This window comes from Triturus cristatus, chromosome 6, assembly GCF_964204655.1.
Source record: "Triturus cristatus chromosome 6, aTriCri1.1, whole genome shotgun sequence".
NCBI lineage: Eukaryota > Metazoa > Chordata > Amphibia > Caudata > Salamandridae > Triturus > Triturus cristatus.
Genome location: NC_140589.1, coordinates 1,741,173,317 through 1,741,193,419, shown reverse-complemented (window position 1 = coordinate 1,741,193,419; position 20,103 = coordinate 1,741,173,317). Strand labels below are relative to the sequence as shown.

General features: G+C 43.0%; 1 protein-coding gene across 1 annotated transcript in view; it reads left to right on the top strand.

Annotated features, from left to right (window-relative positions):
• The window catches only part of NVL (nuclear VCP like), a 444,777-nt gene that overhangs the window by 244,162 nt on the left and 180,512 nt on the right, over positions 1-20,103 (top strand). The window contains exons 14-16 of the mRNA XM_085612998.1: positions 1,029-1,247; positions 3,815-3,919; positions 10,777-10,839. Of these exons, the coding sequence (XP_085469124.1) occupies positions 1,029-1,247; positions 3,815-3,919; positions 10,777-10,839 (387 nt within the window). The remainder of the gene's footprint in view (positions 1-1,028; positions 1,248-3,814; positions 3,920-10,776; positions 10,840-20,103) is intronic.

Sequence of the window (20,103 nt, the reverse complement as noted above, 5' to 3'; positions counted from 1 at the left end):
ATCGTTGTCCTGGGTCACCCCACAGGGGTTCAGTGATTACAAGTTTCCACCCACATGTATGTCAGTCAGCCCTCCAACTTTACTCTTGAGGTATGAGTTTATCAGTACAAGGAATATACCTTTGGTGTGTGGAATATGGTTTCATTATCTTATATACTATTGTAGGGCTTATTTGGAGATGCATTTAGGCATGAGGCATCCAACTTCAAAAATAATCCTGTGCTGCTGAATGTCCCTCATAAAGTGAAAAATCGACTCCGCATGTATTTTCTTAGTTCTGCATCCTTGGTAGACGGGCCATGGATTTTTGAGTAATGGTTAGCTGAATGTTCAGCTGTGAGTTGATTTCATGACACTTTTAATCAGATTTTCTAATGCCATCTTTTTGTCCAGGTGTGTAATGAATGTAGGTAGCCTCTGGTCATTAGTTATCTTCACCCTGCTTGTTGAGTATGAGGGCTTCATGAAAGCTGAGACCCAGTTTGTGTTTTGTACCCATGGGTAGATGGGCTAAGAAAAATGTCATGACAGCATGCTTGCTTTCAGGAAATTGAATTAATTTGAAGTAGGAACATGATAAAAACTGGGTGCATCTATGTGTGTGAGCTCATGTAAGGAGGCAAACGTGAGTTAACAAAGAGAAGGCAAGCACCGGGTGGCTAAGGGGTTTATCTAGTGTAGGCAAAGAGGCGATCTTCAAATTAGTGGATGAAGAGATGAGTATGCAAGAGGGTGTTAACTCTGTTTTCGTCTGCATACTTACCCTGCAGTTTCTGAAGCGCAATTGCAAACCCAACAAATTGCTCCAAGTACCCTGCTGAGTCCCCAAATAATGTATCTGTTCATCCACGCACTAAATGTTTTTCATGATTCACTGCTCCCGTATCTACTTTTGGAAATGACTTCCATCCCCACATACAAATGGAGCTGTGTAAAAAACCAACAATAAAAAAAGTGTGTTGGGCACAGAATTGACTCAGTTATAGTTCTGGCCCAATGTGTGGTGACCATCTGTGTTTACCTGGCAGGTTGAACTACAGAAGCTGCTGGACCTGCTGAAGCAACCGATTCCACTGGATGAAGATCAGCTGCAGACTCTCTGCATTGAAATGAATGATTTCATTCTGGCCCTAGACTCAGTTCAGCCTTCAGCCAAGAGAGAGGGCTTTGCCACAGTCCCGGATGTAACGTGGGCTGATATTGGAGCACTTGAGGAGATTCGAGAGGAACTTACCATGGCCATTTTAGTAAGTTCTTTGAACACTCAGTTTTCATTGTGTCTTATTCTTTTATTAATTATACACAAGTTTTGCTCTGTATTTCACCACTGGCAGCGTGCACAAATGAATGAATCTGCAAACTATCATGTTTGTCAGAGGCTTCTGAGTTCACGGCAGCTCAGGTTCTTATTAACCAATGTAACATGGCCGTGTGTTTTTTTCAGACCAGTTAAACAGCCACTATCATATCGAGCCGTAGTACTTCCTTTGGCGAGTGCAGAGACTTACCAATGCTGTGAAATGCATTTTATTAGAGTTAATGTTGCTCGAACGTCCACTGTTGTTATCCGATAAATCCATATTCCTGCTCACTTAGCTTTGCTAAAACAAAAACTCCTTAAAATTGAGTATAAGACATGGTTTGGTAATGATATAAAACCTAAAACCGCTGAAATTTAAATATCTATGATGAGTAACAAACCCATAACTCTTTAACACCCCATCCTTAATCCACTGCTCATGATGTTGCTTGCTGGTAATGGCTGCATGGCATGCCAACCTTAGGGATAGGAGTATTGAGCACATGGCTTAGGTGAAGGCCAAACCCTTTTTCAAAGTTGGCTGGGTCTCGGGCTCAAGCTTCAGGGTCTTGCTAAAGGTTGCGCCATGCGGCAGCCATGACCGAGTGTGCCCAGTTTCCTTCTGGATAGGCAGTTCGCGCTGGACTGTTCCCATGAGGTTCAGGGTCAAGACTGATTTGCATATGGCTGGGTTCAAACTGGAATGGCACGGTGAGAAAAAAAACAATGGATTTAGGCCCAGATCTCTGTACTGGGGTGAATGTATGACATTGTTCTGCATTCTGTCCGGCAACTGTTGTTTTTGCATTTGTCACCCCGAGTGGGACGGGTATGCCCAGACGTGGGTCCCGTGCTCTCCATGCCACTGGAATCAAGCTATCCTGGCTGAAGAGGGGTGAAACCCCGAAACCGGTCCTAGGATGCTTGTTTCCAATCCAGGGAGGACCTGGCTTGACAGTTCGGGCTGGACTGTTCCCATGAGGCACAGGGTCAAGACTGATTTGCATATGGCTGGGTTCAAACTGGAATGGCATGGTGAGCAAAAAAACGATGGATTTAGGCCCAGATCTCTGTACTGGGGTGAATGTATGAAATTGTTCTGCATTCTGTCCATCAACTGTTGTTTTTGCGATAGGAACATTTAGCACAAGGCCATTAAATGCACTTTGCTCATCCTCACATTGACTATTAAGCCACTTTAAATGACCCTAATAGTGAAATGTTTAAGCCTATGTAAGATGATGTAGTGAATCTACCATAACAAATGCTGGTCTTTCTTAACCCTACGTTTCTAAATGTATCTCCTTTGTTGTGTGTAATCATCATGGACTTTCCCTTATCAGCTGTGCACTTCCACTCTTAGACATTGTACAGGTTGTTACATAAACTGTGGTGTTACGGAATGCTGAAAATTGCCTTAATTGTTACTTGGAGAATAATTTAAAAATCCTTAACAAGTTGGATGTAATCTCTGCCTGCTTCTTGACCAAGCTCAGGTTGGGTGGTTAGCACATCAACCTTCTTTGCCAATTAGCAGGATATGCTGCTTGTGCATTGCCACCGTAAACTGAGATCAGACCCTGGCTGATAAAGCATAGCACTTTGCTTTATCACCCCGGGTCTGATTCTGTAATCGGTCCACGTTTGAAAGCACTATGCTTTATCAGCTAGGGTCTGATTCTGTAGTCGCTCCACGTTTGGAAGCACTATGCTTTATCAGCCCGGGTCAGATTCTGTAATCGGTCCACGTTTGAAAGCACTATGCTTTATCAGCGAGGGTCTGATTCTGTAGTCTCTCCAGGTTTGGAAGCACTATGCTTTATGAGCCATGGTCTGATTCTGTAGTCGCTCCACGTTTGGAAGCACTATGCTTTATCAGCCAGGGTCAGATTCTGTAGTCGCTCCACATTTAAAAGCACTATGCTTTATTAGCGAGGGTCTGATTCTGTAGTTGGTCTAAGGTGGAAAGCACATTTTTTCGTATTAACCAGGGTCTGTGTCTATAAATGATCCACATCCTCCAAAAAAACACTGTGCTTTCTAACCAGCCAGGGCCTGATTCTGTAGCTGATTCAAGTTTTAAGGCAAATGCTTTCTATATTCTAGGGTCTGTTTCTATAGTTGGTCCAAGCTGGCAACGCAATGCCTTCTGGTTTTGACATCAAATGTACATGTGCAGCACACTACCAGATGCTTTAACACAAGACATATGATTTGACGTTCTGATGACCACGCAATCTGCCAATAGATAGAGGACAAGGTTATAAAGATCTTAAGGGATGGCAGTGTAGTGGATGATACATTCTGCATTACCATTTGCCTGCAGTATTCCAGTCCCAAAGAACTGTCCTTGGCTCCCAGCTAATGTGTGGAAAGCACCAATGGCCTGTGACAGTCTTGTTTTTTTACCATGATGTGGACGTTACCCATTTCACATTTTTGTAGCAGGTGTACTTTAGTCATTCAAACCAGTGTTTAAGCTCTGTATAAGCTATTTTTCTCTTTTTCTCCAAGGCTCCTGTTCGCAACCCAGAGCAGTTTAAAGCACTTGGCCTTGCTGCTCCTGCAGGAGTCCTGCTTGCTGGACCTCCTGGGTGTGGCAAAACATTGCTGGCAAAGGTAAAATTCTCATCTGATATTGAGAAAAGAATTAATAAGGTGGTCTCAAGGGGGAGTAAACAAAGCACTACCTGTGAAGCACATGTTTCTGATTGGCGGGCAGGGGTAACATTTTGCGAATTCTGAGAATGGTGTGCGTGCAGAAAATCTTGACAGAAGGGATTCCAGTCTACAGGTTATGCTCCAATTTTGCCCATCCCGATTTATACTGTGTACCCTGATTAGTTGGATAGCACAGACAATATTAATTCACTAATGATTGGTGGGATGTTGAAGACTGATAGAACACCCACTGATAGGGTGAATGCACAGCCTTTTAAAATTACCATTAAGATCAGGGACAATCCGGACATCACGGGCGTTCCCTTCGGGGGGGACAGACACGCAATAAATCTTTACACGGATGGTATCCTTGCTTCACTTGAGTTCCCGGACCAATGGGTCCCGGCATTCTTAAAGGAACTGGAGTCCTTCGGACAGGTCTCCGGATTCCGGGTAAACATTGGGAAGTCAATGATCCTCTGCCTGGATGGGAAACAGGCAGGCCCAAAGACGGGGGACAACAGTTTCTCAGAGATTAGGATAATGGATTCCATCCCATACTTGGGGATTGAATTGGCCCGTCTATCAAGCAGACGGTCACACTAAATTACACTAAACTAGTCCGACAGATTACGAGGGGACACGTAGCTGCGTTCAAGATGTCTATTCTCCCAAAAGCATTATATCTGTTCCAGATGTTACCGGTCTGGCTGCCGAAGGGGACACTCAACACGCTACAGAAGGAGATACTCCATTTTGTCTGGGCAGGGGCGCGCCCACGCATACGGATGGAACTGGGACATCTGAGACCAGAGGAGGGAGGCCTGGGGATACCGAACTTGCTAGATTATTTTAGGGCTGCCCAAATGCGATACCTGGTGGAATGGAATAGAACGGAATCGGAGAAGAGATGGCTATTCCAAGACAGGGCATTAGCAAAACTCTCCCTGTGGAAGGTTCCTTTCTGAAGAGGGCAGATCGGCCACAGAATCTTCAGGGCTCCCCTATCACGAAAACTGTGCTACAGGTTTGGGATGGGGTGGCCAGTAGAAGGGAACTTACGACTTTCCCCTCCCCTATGACTCCCCTACTTGGAAAAAAAAAGAGTTTACCCCAGGGCTCGATGCAAAGGCGTTTTGAACATGGCAAACTTTGTCTTGCAAGGCGTTAGGCCACCTGTTTGATATTGAGGAGGTAATACCGTTTTCAAAACTAAGACAGGACTATACACTCCCAGAGACGGAAAGGTTTCTCTATTTACAACTAAGACATTGGTTACTCCATCCGGACGTTCATCCGAAAGTCAACCGGAAATGACGAAATACGAGAAATGGCTGGTAACAAAGCTTACTGATAGGAAACATGATTTCCGAGCTTTATGACATGTTGCGACTGCCAATCCCCACGCAGCCTACTGCTAGCCAGAAACGTTGGGCGAAATAAATGGGAAGGGAGCTCATGAGGAAGGAGTGGGGGGAAATCTATTACAGGGCCAAACATACGGTGCAAAACACGGCTAGCAAAGAAACCGCTTTTAAAATTGCCATGTATTGGTACCTGACGCTGGTACGCCTTAATAGAGAGAACCCAGACCGCAGCCCTACTTACTGGTGGGATGCAGGGAGGAGGGGACGTTATTACACTTGCTATGGGACTGCCCGGTCCTTGCCACATATTGACCCAAGATTTTGGACTAAATAGACCAGCAATTTGATACACAGATCCCAAGATTTCCGGCATATGTAGTATTGGGACTACCCAATCCCCTAACATTCCCTCTGAAGTCTCGCAAAGGGAAACAGATGGGACTAGCTTCAGAACATTTTATCACACTGGGGGACACAAACGATCCCGACACACAGGATGGCTTCACAGATTATGGCATATTTTGGGGATGGAACGGATACAGGCTTCCCTCACGAACGCCATATCTGGATTCAAAGAGGTTTGGCAGTCACCTATAACTCTTCTCTCCGCAGAATTTAATGAGATCACTTGCCCAAAGTACCTCCACCGTCTTTGGCTCATAGCAATTGAGGAGACAACCACTAGAACTTGAAAGTTGTTATGGAGCTCTCTCTGCACACCATTTTTTAAAATAGGAAAAGTCATCGCGAATACCAGTTATGGGGAAGGTGGGGAGGGGGGGGGGCTTGTTTGAATCCCTCTGGAATATGTTAGGTATTGTTCTTTTTGTTATTTTGATGTATCTATATCAGAACTTTGTACACCTCACAAACTTATTGGGGAATATGTTGGATTGCACCTTCGCAGGCAATAGCAAATGATGTAGTACATGTATTTGGTCTCTGATGCACACTGTGCAGAGTGAGGCATCTATGAAAACTATAAATGTTAACGATGTCAATAAAAACAGAGTTAAAACTAAAATGACCATTAACTGAAGGCTGCTACAGACTGGTGTAATGTATTCTGATCGATTGAATGCCAGACCTGGAGAATGGCAATTAATTGGCTGGATGTTACTGATCTGGGTAACTCATGGAAAGCTTTAGATTTGTTGCATGCTATTAAGGGTGCTACTAGCCATTTTGAGCATATGAGGATTATAGAGCTACATATTTCTATACTACTGTCAATGGAGATTGAAGCACACCAATACAGTGTATATGCCAGAGTGATATATACCTGTTTAACAATTTCAAACCATAGGGTGTTTATCTGGGCGAAATCTTCTCCAAAGGAAGAGTTAAAGGACTGAACACCATTCTTCCTATTAGACAAGTGCAGGTCTGTTGGGCACCTTCTGATTAGAGAAGTGCAGCCCTGAAGAAAATCATTTCAGTAGAGAATTGCTAGCCAATAGACATCATTTTACTAGTAGTGCTCATTTGTCAAGCATCTTGAGTTAGAATACAGATGTGCACAGGTATATTCTTGATCGGATCCGGTGTGATCTAAATCTGTTGGACAGCCCCCAGTCGTTGGAAGGCAGAAGCCAAGTCTTCAGTGTTGGTAGCCATGTTTGGCATGGTCTAATGTTGACTTGCAGAGTGAAATCCTTAATGAGGCATATCTACCTGAAGAGATAGTAAAATATATAGCACGATTTAGAAAAGAATATGCAATGGCATTATAACTATATAAATGACCTTCATCCCTACCTTAAATGTTTATTGCTGGATGGCTGCAGACCTGCAGATTATTCTCGAATTAAAAAGGTTTAGAACTGCATTACATTTGCAGACTAGAAATCAGGTCCTATGACGAGGTCTCCTATTTCACAGATCGTTAGTATAATTGAAACATGGGTCTTGGGCAGACCTGTAGAGATGCAGTTGGATATGCAAAGTAAAAAAAAAAAAATTCTCATTGGCTAAAGACAGAGCTGTAAACTGCCTTGCGATTCGAAGAATTCAGACCTGTCCATGCTCTCATGAAGGATAAATCAAAAGATAAATAACATGTTATGTTATCATGTCTTCTAAAGCGTGACCGCTGCCCCAGCGAAGGGGCGTCCCGGCGCTATTACAGGAAGACTGACAGAGCAAAGGAAGCCGGCAAGGACTAAGATGAAGAGAAAAGATAAGTCTTAATGGCTTTTCTGAATGCTAAAGAATTATCAAGGCCGCGGATCTGTCCAGGGGTTGAGTTCCAGAGTGTGGCGGCTCTGTAACGAAAAGAGCGCCCACCAGCCCTAACTCTACGTGTCTGTGGAACCACCACCCGGTGCTGACCTTGTGAGCGGAGAGGCCGTGTAGGTGCGTATGGCAACAGAAGATTGGCCAGGATGGGGGGAGTGGCCAATTTCAAAATCTTGAAAGAGATACATAGGGTTTTGAATTCAATGCGTCTGGCCACAGGTAGCCAGTGAAGACGGCGGATGGCGTTTGACACAGAGCAAGATTTGCGCAGACCTAAGAGTGTTCTCGCTGCGCATTCTGTGCCCTTTGCAACCTCGAGACCTCCGCTTTGTTGGACCCTAGATAGAGGGAACAGGCATAATCGAGTCTCGACAAAACAGTCGCCTGAATGATGACCTGACGCGTAGATGGGTCAAAAAAGCCCAGCAAGGGTCTAAGCCCTCGTAAGAGGCCAAAACAGGTCCCTGCCATTTTTTGGGTTTGGACTCGATAGTTTAAAGAAGAGTCCAACCAACATTTGTGGTAAATAGCTAAAATGGCCGTAATCAGTCTTCCGGACCTGGTCTGTGATAGTTTGGACACCTCCAAACAGTTCCTGTAGTGCGGCCTGCCAGCAAGATTGCTTAATCCACCTCCAAGGTGATTACACCAACACAGCTGGATGCAATACACTGGCTTTTCAGGAGATAGTGAGCAGCTCTTCAGGTGGAAGGCAGATTCCTCCCTGGATAGCTTGAAGAATATTTGCGCCACCGAGTGCTTGCTGAGTTAGGACTCCCAAGTGAGGCAGTTCCACTTGCAGAAATACTATAGGAGCTTAAGCGTTACATCATCAGCAGCCTTCCCAGATGGTCCAGACACCATAGCAGCTTTATAGCTCTTTTGGAGGCAGGGGTGGACACCAACAACACAAGCAATACCTCCATTCTCCCAATTGTTGCTAAATCTTCTGTGTCAAAACCCCTTTGACACCCCCACCAACACCATCTGGTGGGAGAGGCAGATCCACCCATTCACCACCAATTGGGGAAAATCCCAAAACAGATTGCTGGGTGCTTTATCTTATCCACAATGATTTTGCTCTCCCCTTCTGTCCTTCCTAGTAGACTGTTCCTTCCTTCAGGAAGTGGTACAGGACACATACTTCAAACTTGAAGGCAGAGGTCCTTGCTACATTGAACATAGGAGAAATAGGACAAACGATTGACAGTGTACCCTGTAAAGACCTAGCCGATCAGCCTCAATGCAGCTACGGTCCAATTCGAAAAAAGAACTTCCTGTAGATCCCAGACCGTCCTCGCTCTACAGTAAGTGATTTTTTCGAATTCGACCGTAGCCGCATTGAGGCTGATCGGGTGAAATTTCCCGTTATCCTTGGCACACTTTATTGTGGTGTAGCCACAGAAATGGTTTAACAGAGTGCTATCATACCTCTGATTTTCTACACCGTCAATAGAGAAGCACTCTCTTCGTGATATCTATTCTTGCTGAAACAACTTTGTGCCAATTTTATCTACCCACTGCGGCCACTCCCTCGCTGACATTTGCAGAAAGTGCCCAATTTCCTGCTTTCATGCTCTGAAGAAGTCCTTTACTGGACGAAACGCGTCGGGAGTGTTCTTTTAAACAAGAATTTTGTGAATAAAAGAAGAGACTAAAGAAACACTTTATGGATACAGACCAGTTATTTCTTGTTTTATTGTTAAGTGGTGCACCTTTGCGTTTTGTTTGAAATAGGAGAAATAGGGGTGAAACCCTGGAGGTGAGAGTCACAAGGTTTTACTCCCCTCACTTGGATCCCAGGAAGGATGGGAAGTCTCTTGCCCATCCTGGCCAAACAGCTCTTAATCCTCTTCATCTGAAAGAACAATTTCAAAATGCTTGCAATTGACAGGACAAGTTCTAGTGGCCCTCCATGTGGGTCATTGGCTGCTGTCCCTTGGTCATGAGGATGCCAATTTCCATCTGTCACACCTCCCTGGTCACAGGTGTTCTCTCCGATTCAATGTAGGGTTCCTACTAGATTGTGGTTCTACTTTTTGGTCGATTGATGAGTGTTCACCAAAGTATTGGCCATGATGTCATCTTTTCAGTGAATGCTCAGAAGTCTCACCTCATTCCCGCACATTGGCTAACCTTCATAGGTGCAATGTTGAGCACAACCTGCATGAAGGCTTATTTCCCTCGTCAGAGGATTGCAGATTTTCAGAATATGATTCTTATGTTTTTGAGTTAAACTCCAGTTCCCCTACTGACTGCAGGACCTGTTGACCTTATGCATCCTCTTGGTGCTGCATGCCAGATAGCACATTAAGGTCCTGCAGTGGAGCATTAGACAACATTGGCCCTAACATCAGGGGGCCTCTCAGTTCAGGTGCAGATTTTCTTCTCTGTTCTCCTGAACCTGCACTGGTGTATGTGCTCCTCCAACTCTGTCCATTCAGCCCAGTGCAGTCTCAGGACTCTGTTATTAGGGTCTCCTTTATGGGAAGGCGAGCTTGTCTGGGTGATTTGATAGTGAAAGGCATGTCATCATTTGAACCGTGCACAGTTGCTCCGCTTTTTAGCTTGCTTTGAAAACTGTATGGCTGGTGGCAGTAAGTGCAGCCTGTAGGGTCAGGGAGTTATGGCCCTTTCGATCTGGCCATCTTTCACTCTTTTCTATCCAAACATGCTGTTTTTTTGACCTGTCCTCACTTCTAACTGAGAGTCGTATCACCTGTCTTCATAGGCCAGCCCATCACACTTCCAGTCTTTTTTTAAGATGGCAAGACTGTTTTCTTTGGGTGCTACAGAAAATCTTTGACTAGGAGCACACTTTGTGCTTCATCGTGGAACCAACGCTAAGTGTCAATATAAATACATCTAGATGTCTTATTCTCATAATTCATAAATAAATTCAACAATAAATTAATTAATGCTGGAGAGTAACACTTAAGTTGGTCATATGAAGAGTCTTAAATAGCATCTGGTGGCTTTAGGGTTGCAGGCCATTAGAACCGCCTCTCATTGGTGAGCCGTCTGGAGCATCTCTAATAGACAGAGTGGTAGACCTCTTTTTAGTGTTGTGAACTATACCTAGCAGGATCATTTTCTTGATGAATATTTATTTTGTAACAATTTTCGTTTGCAGATAAATTGGTTTCTGTCAGTTCGTTGTAATTCATAAATATTTAATGATGTCTTTTTTGTACCTTTCTTATTTCGCAGGCTGTTGCAAATGAATCTGGGCTAAATTTTATCTCCGTGAAAGGTCCAGAATTATTAAATATGGTAAGTTGTGTGATGGAATGTACCCCTTAAGCCTTGTATATTGCTTTGCATGTGAATAGCTGAGCATTAAAAATGTGTACAGCTCCTGAACATGAAAATTATTTTTTGGTTGGCATATCCAACCTCGTTTAATGCAGTCCCATGTCATTGAAAATTAGCATTTATGAAAATAGCATGTTTGCAGATCAGTTGAGAAGCCCTTCATGTTTAACAATCACATCTAAATAACGAAGCGCCTGGATGTAATATTTTCACAGCATCTAAAAACAGAAAATCCCTAATCCTTACAAAATGTTATGTTTCATATTTAATTATTTTTGGAGTGTTGTGGGTATTTGAATAAGGGAGGTTCATGAGGTAATGTCTTGATCTGCGATGAACGATAGAATCATTTTTATCAATGTATTTATTTGTTCAAAGTTTTCCATGACACCACATGCTACCAATGACAGCTTAAGGGCACTTGGAACCTAGGAAGAGGAGCGAGCACGGGCAGCAAACAGACCAGAGGAGGGCTAGGAAGCGATTACGACGAATTTGAGATAGCCTGACCAGAACAATAACTCAAATATGTATAGTAGTGAATTATGCCTGTTAAAACCATCAGAATTTAAATTGGAGATCAGTGTGAGAAGTAGGTATAAAGAATTTCTAACCCGCTAAAAACTACTTCTCAAACAATCTAGACCAGATGAGAGCAGCATATTCAGGAGAACTGGACCACCACTGCCATATTTTCAAACAATCCATTGTCTAAATGAGTTCCATTCTTGATTCGTTATATGTGCATTCATTTCAAGTTAATATTCTGAAAATAAAAATAGTCTAATCTGTTGTTCAGATAACATAACGTGTATTTGTAAAGCGCACGTTCACCACTACGGGTATCTTGCCGCTGAATAACAAATGTTTGTTGTTACCCAACTCAATGGTACTCATTTTATCGACCTCAGATGGATGAAAGGCAGAATGGACCCGCCGGGATTTGAACCTGTGACCATGAGGTCGAAAACAGGCCCATGCAGTAGATGCATTAGTCCACTGAGCCACCAGACCCAAGCGTTAGGCTTCAATGGATTAAAAAAATATATACGGACTTGTTCAAAGACGAATCTGTTTAATCAAGTACCAGTATAATTCTTTCAAAGCAGCTGTAAATCTTTGTCTATTTGTGTTGTGGGTGCAATGCAAATTTGTCTCTAGGCAATACAAGCCCTAAAATATAATAAAAGTACATAACATTGTAAATACTGTTCAGGAAAAACAAATGAGTCAGAACATAATCTCAGAGAGCAAGACCTTTTGGCTAACATTGAACACGTTCTTAGTTTATTTTTCAAATGGCACTAAGGAACTTTGTTAGTTTGACGTGGTTTATTAGCATCTATTGAATATTGCTAAGAGAGACTGCAGATTTAGAGCAGCAGACACACCATTAACTTTCCTGTCAGTCAGTCGCCTAACAGCAATAGAGCGCCGAGATGGTCCTCCGCGGTCTTTAGAGCATACTCTCAAAATCTTACCCAGAAGATTAGCATAACCGGATAGGCATTTCAAGTAGGTGTTCTCATTTACAGTTAATAACCAAAATGCAGGTTACTTGACACCACCCTCCTAACATAACTATAGTCTTGGAAAACAAATTCTGTTGAGCTTGTGTCTTAACCCAGTACACCTATTGTGATATTAAATATAGTTTTTGGTAGCTCTAAATTGATTTTATTTAGTGTGCCTTCCTGAAGTCAGGGCTGTATTGCAATTACCACACAGAAGAACTTTGAAAAGAGAGTTGCTCTTGTCCCAGCATCTGCTTAACCATTTCCTCAATTCATTCATTGCCAAATGCTGATAAAACCAAAAAACCCTTCATGGAAGAGACATTCTGAGAACTCTGAACTGGAACGATGTACCCAGTGCTTAACTTGAGCTGGTAGTTGCAGGTGTGGTCCGCCAGCACACATCTTTTTGGGCCGACACTTATCTTTCCTCAACAAACTTTAATGCAGAGCAACACAGAAAAAGACAGTGAGAATGTAAGAAAGCAGGGATGACAAAGAACCTGCAGGAGTGAGACAAAGAATCAAGGAGTGTCTGGTGATGGATTAAAGAGGCAAAGAGGAAGAATCGACTAGAAAGCCTTTGACTTCCGCATAAGTCACCAGCCATTCTATGTGTTTTCAGCCTCTCTTCACCAACACATATAGAGCTGGCCCACTTATGTAGACTGACACCACCAATGACTGTTCCCACATGAATGCGCCCCCTGACACAACACCCATGACTAGTTCAAGTTTAGGGTAGCCTGCTTTGACAAAACATACTATTAAGAAACCGGAAGAACATGATGAAAATGTTGTATCTCGTTATTTTAAGCTCCTCATTGCTGATCTGTTCTACAGCCCACATATCACTGTACCTCACCCACGAGGCTATGGCGTTGCACCCAGTTACCTCTCCCAGTTCTTATGAACTCATCAGATTCCTCTGGCTTGCATCTTTGAATCCAATGTCACTAAAATGAGGTACAACCGCTATGAGGAAATATTCCTGCGCTATTGACTCGCTAAAGATCTCTCCGACTCCTACTGGCAGCTGACTACACGAAGAACTTCATCACTTCTACTCTGTCTGCGGACAGCCGTAGTGTCTGCTCCATTCCACCCAAACCCTGATTATGTCGCCCCTACGCCTTCCTTCATCTAATCCTCTGATATAGTGTCAAAATGGTGTAGGCTTTTTACAAATCCTACAAATAAATATAAATTAAATATAAATACTCTAGAATTCATAGCAGTTTACCTGGCACTGAAAGCATTCCCAGTGCTTTCCAAGCCTTTTTGAACTACAACCCGATTTTTAGAACGAGAAAATTCACAACCTTCCTAGCTTTAATGGACATGAGGCAGGTGATAATTTTAAATGTAATTAACGCATGGTATGTCAGCGCACTGTCATTTACCGACTGCACATTTTCCATTTAAATGACCACTAAATTTACACACACATACTGTTTTACTGATAAAACTATATTGCGCATTAATGATAATTTGTGGAAATCTTATTTCAGTGAATATTTATCTTTTGTGCATCACCAAGTAACTTGTCGTGATTTGTTTTGATCCTATTAAAATCTTTGTTTCCATCACACCTAAGAATTACAAAAAAAATGTATTTCATTTTTGCTTTCCTAACTGCTGAATGTGTATAGTTATTTTAAAGATATTTACATGTTGTGTGCTACAAAAATGTTTTACATTCTACAGTCTTTCCTATTCCCTGTATCCCAACAAGATTGTCACATAATTCACTTTACTTTTTTTTCCCTGACTGCAAACTGAAGAGTTTGTAAACACCAATTCCCATGTTAAACAAAAAAAACAGCAGATCTTCATAAGACATAGTCTGACTTTAGTGCTCTGTCTTGGTAGTTTGTAGTGCAGCAAATGTGACAAGATAAATACAGAATTTAAAGTCATCTTTATTGGTTGGACTTTTGGGACCCCCCCCCCCCAAATCTGCTCAGCACCCACAGTTTGGGAAACGCTGTTCTAACTACTAGTGCTAGGGAGGATGGCTATGATCTACACTGGTAACAGCTAAGCAGTTAATTATATCTAGAAGAAATCTTCCCTGATTCAGCTGCCTTGGTCGGCATTTTGCTGAATGACATTCTTTTGTCAATCATTCATCGGGCGATGGTGCGTGCCCTTCTATTTTTGTAGGTAAAGCAAATTGATTGTAAATCTCTTTGGCTAGCGGGCAGTAGAAAGTGTTTTTTGGACTAGAGAGAAGTCGTCATCTACAGTGCACATCAGGAATTTCCAGTTTTAATGAACATGAACTTCTGTTTTAGCCATGTCTATCGTTTAGCCTGTGCTCCCCACCAGTTTCCTTCCTAGATTGCATTCCTTTTTTGTGTGTCTGACAGCAGGATATGGTGATTGATTCTAATATTACAGAGGTTATCTTGCCATTGTCCTGCTTTTGTTTGTCTATTTCATTGCTGCAGTTTCTGTGTTCAGTCATTGAAATAATAAACTACCAAAATTGGTGCGACCTCACACATTTATAGTCGCTGATGTCACATCTATTAAATGTGTGTGCTTTGAAGATCATATTTATGTATAGAAACCCAAAACACTGTATGCCCTGTTGAAAGCATATTCAAATAACCTATATTAATATGTGTTAGCATGTCATGAATGATGAAGTATGTAAGGTCATAAGTAGTGCTTTTAAGGGGCACAAGTTCTAGTTGGCTCTTTAAACTATAACTAGTGAATTTCAGTGTTATTTTGGGTTCTAAGCATTCGCTTTTTAATTGTAACTCAAAACCTAACTATAACATCACTTTAACCTTTGGTTTCTCAGTAAATTTCTAGGATTTTTTAACATAAGATCTTATTACCATACCCAACTACGACGTCACTTTAACGTTTTTTTTTTCTCTGTGAATATATGTATGTATGACCAGGACCATTGGTGAACCCATCTGCTGTTTCACTGGGGTGGCTGTTTGGCTCCTCTCTCCATGAGGCACTGGCTACACTTGGCCTGACCATACACCTGCTGCACTGCTTAACCACATCTAGATTAGCACAGAAGCCATTCCCAGGAGATGAGATGAGCACTGCACGGCACCTCACCCATGTGGGAGGAGGAGTTTTGTGAGACAAGTGCACTGTCACCTCCCTAGTACATAATTGCAGAGGCCTGCTCCCTTTTGGAGCTGGGTTGTAGTGGCTTGGGCCATGTTTGATAGAACGTCCCATAATACTGTGGGGTGACCGCTAGACCCATTAGGAGAGCTTCTCAGACCACTGAAAGTGCTTAGGCAGTGGTCTATTAATTAGTGCCCCATCACAATATTGGCCACTACAGCTAATAGCAACAACCGCTTCACCTGTAGAGTACGGCTAGTTGAGTCTTGACCGTATAGGCAAGGGGGACAATTGGTCAGAGCAAACTACTTTTTGACTCCAAGCACGCCATGAAGATCAGCTCTCAGAATCCGACTCTTTGAAAAAACGGTCAGTAGTTCGGATGTGCGATGGCCCCTATTGGAGAGGAATAGCAGATTAGTGACTATAGATGGATAGAGTGACAGGCTAGCCATTAGAATGGAGCACCTGAAGGAACGCTTAGATAATCACGTAACCAGGTTGGATATGTTGGAAACAACTGTACAACTGCACAAGAAAAAAGAACTCCTCTTTGGAAAAGCAACTCAAACTCACAAGTGTAAAGAACAAAGGTCTAGAAGCCGGGTCAAGACTCTGTAACATCATGAGTCTGGCAGAACTGTACATCTGGGCAAACCAGAAAATATCATAAGCCGTGTCATCATGGCATGGTTGAAAAGGCATGAGAGAGAACCTCTTTGCTAACCATCAATAGTGACTGAGATTAAAGAGTCAATTCACGGACTGATGGGAAGTCAGTCCCATGGAACAACTGAATTCTATAAAGAGTTTGGCGGTGTGCTGACTCTGCATATGTTAGACATGTATGTGGAGGTCCTGCAGCATGGAGCAATACCTCATTCTCTGCACGAGGCCTTGGGTATTATACTGTTTCAACCAAACAAGTCCCTGACAAGGTGCACTTCATATCACTCTGTCTCGCTAAAATCGACACTAGAATTCTAGCCAAGATCTCGTCAAGACTGCCCCTGCTGTGACTGCGGGGTGTCTGGCCGGGTAAGGCATGCTTCATAACTGAGAGGATCACCTCATAACCTGCAAGCTTTATTTGGAAATGCGTCAGGTGCACCGACAGCTACCAGCTGTGTTTTTAGACTCCGAAAAGGCTTTTGACACTCTGGCATGGAGTTACATGTTCAGAGTGCTAGAGCACCTCGGGCTTGGCAAAAGAGTATGTACAGTCAAATTACTATGTAAATATCCAACAGCGAGGGTTAGGATTATCGGAACCTTATCTCTGGCCGTGGCTATATGTGGGGGCACCTTATCGTATCTGATATTTCCGAGATCTGTAGAGCCTCTGTCTTGTGTTCCACTCCAACATTATACTGCAAAAAAGCACATACTTTGACTTCTGGTCTCTTTAGTTTTTTAACAGATTCCTTCTTTACGTTTAACACCATAAGGAGAATCATGCACTCATCGTCAGAGGAACAGATAAAGTCTAACCTCTACGTCAGAAATGTTATGTTTCTGCTCAAAGCAAACGCAACATGCCCACACCTGGGATTCCTGATGATATGGAGAGAGGGCTCGGTTAAATACCTCAGCATGAAGATTTATGAGACCTTAGGGTTGTGGTGTGGCAGTCACTTAGCAAGGGCATAATCACATTAATAACAAGTATTGGCAAAGCCAATAGGTCTAACCTATGCTGCTGTTATTGGGTTCTCCAATGTGTTTAAACTTTATTTTACATCGGCATGGTGAAAAGTTAGTGGCCTAGAGTGGAGTGTTGTGGAGTGTCGTAGAGTGGAGTGAAAGGTCATGGAGTAAAGTTGAGTGGTGTAGAGCAGCATAGAGTGGAGTGGCATAGAGTGTCATAGAGTGGGGTGACGTAGAGTGGAATAAAGTGACATACAGAGAGTTGAGTAGAGTGGACTGCCCTAGAGGAGAGTGTAGTAGAGTAGGGTGGCGTAAAGTGTCTAAGAGTGGAGTGGAGTGGAGTGTCGTGGAGTGTAGTGTTGTGGGGTATTATAGACGGGGGGCATAGAGTGGAGGGAGTAGAATAGGGTGTCGTAGAGTGGAGTAAAGTGTCGTGCAGTATTGTGAAGTGGCAGGAGTGGGGTAGGGTGTTGTGGAGTGTCATGGCTTATAGTGGGGTGGCGTAGCTTAGAGAGGAGTAAATTGTGGGGTGGAATGGAGTAGATGTCGTAGAGTTCTAAAGTGGAGTGGGATAGAGTGGAGTGTTGTGGAGTAAAGTGTCGTAGAGTGAAGAGGCATAGAGTATTGTGGAGGTGTGAAGAGGCATAGAGTAGAGAGGTATAGAGTGGAGTGAGACAGCGTGTTCTGGAGTGGAGTGGAGTGGCGTAGCGTAGAGAGGAGTAAAGTGGGGTAGAGTTGCTTAGAGTGGAGTGGTGTAGAGTGGCAAGGAGAAGAGTAGAATGGAGGGCCGCAGAGTGGCTGGGCATAGGGTGGCATGGAACATGGGGTCATAAGAGTGGAGGGGCTTAGAGTGGAGTGACATAGCATAGAGTGAAGTGGAATGTTATGGAGTGTCGTAGAGTAACATAGAGATAAGCAGCATAGATTGGAGTGCTGTGGAGTAGAGTGATGTAGAGTGGAGGGGCATAGAGTGGAGTGTTGTAGCGTGTAGTAAAGTGGAGTGGCATAAGGTGTTGTAGAGTGGAGTGTTCTAGAGAGGAGTACAGTGGCCTAGCGTGAAGTGGTGTAGTGTTTCGTAGAGTGTCCTGGAGTGGGTTAGAGCAGAGCAGAGCAGAGTAGAGTAGCATGAATTAGAGTGGAGTGGCTTAGAGTGCAGTGGCATGAAGTGTAGTAGAATAGAGTGGTGGGGAGTGGAGTATGCAGGTGTGGTAGTGCACTGCCATTACTGACAACACATTTTCAGTTGATATGGCCATTACATTTGCACAGATTTACAGTTTTACTGATAAAATTATACAGCGCACAAACGATAATGTGTGGAAAAGGCATCACCTAGTGTATTGATTTGTTTTGATAGTATTAAAATATTTGTTTCCACCACGCGAAAGAATTACAAAAAAGTGCTTTATTTCTGTTGTTTTAATTTTGATATATTCTTAAATATTTGCCCAGTTCATTTACAAACATTTAAATTGTGTTGTGTGCTAGAAGAAAGCCTTTCCTTTCACTCCCCGGGTTGTCAGATATATACCTCGCACTTTGAAGTCCGAGAAAGAAAAGTAAACACCAAGCTCCCTCTGAAGAAAGAGCCTAACATTTGACCTCTGTGAAAGGATAAGAACAAAATTTAAACGTCTGTTTAAAGAAAGCGAGCACTCGTGGAAGAATACAGTAAAAAGGAGATGTTCCACGGGAGGGTCAATGACATGCTGAACAGCCTAAAACATATGAAACCAGTAAATAGAAAGCATGCAAATGTGAGTTTCAAACCACAAAGCCAATGGTAAGCAATGGGCGTAATGCAATCCCAGGGAAGCTTTCACAATGTCCCCAAGAGATTTTTAGCAACTAGAGAGCTGCGCAGCCTGGTAGCCTTCGGCCTAAAAATGGTTATACTCCCAAATACCCCAAGTTGCTGTACCTATTCAGCAACAACCCAATCCCTCTCTCTTGCATCTTTTGCAACATTAAATCAGTCCTATTGAGACTTATTTATGGTATGAAACAGCACATTTCTTGGAACATGCTGCCGCTACCATACATGAAAGATGCTTCCTAACTTTGAACTGTACTTCTATATTGCCCAAGCACAGCATGCATGTTTTTGGTATGTAATGGACCTGTACCACCACACTTGGCTGTAGAAAATGCAAGTCTGATGAAGTCCATCTCCAGATGCACTGGCCAATTGAACACAGCGCCAAGCTCTATTTTGGCCTGGCAACAGCTGCATTTTAGGTGCTCTAACTCAGAAATATACTCATCCTAAGCGGCCTTGTAAAGTAATCCTAGAAGACCATTGCTTTTGGAACTAAAAGCCTGCTTGCAGATGGAAAGACTAGATTTCGCTAAGATAGGTCTGTCATACTGAAGAGGTAAATTTCTGTCAGTAGAGGGGTTCAGAGAGCTGGGAACATCCTCTAGTCTGGACATCTTTTTATATGATCAACTTGGATGTCCCTGCCAAATTGATATTGTTACAAGGGTCGGGCGCGGGGTCATTTAACTATACATGGAGATTTTGATCCATAGGAAACCATCACTGGTCTCAACCAGCAGGAAATGGGCATGAGATCGGGACATTGAGATCCCAGATGAGCAGTGGTGCTTTTGTGCCATGAAACAAAAAAAATCACTTTAAACAGTAAGCACCAATTACTGAAGTTCTAATACCGTAACCAAATGTATATTACACTGCTGCACTTATATTCATGTGTTCTCAGAGACAACTCCTGTGCACATAACAGGAAAGCAAAGCCTTTATATACTTATCTTGTGAATGCGGTGCCATCCAAAGATTCTTAACCATTGTTTATTCAGCTCTGAAAAAGATGACCAAAATCGTACCCTCTGGCATTGCTTGGGTGGGTGCCGGAGGTACCGCTCAATGTTATATGTTTTGTAACCGTCGCCCTGTTGTTGGTGTTCAAACAACAGCAATCAGCTGCATTGGTTA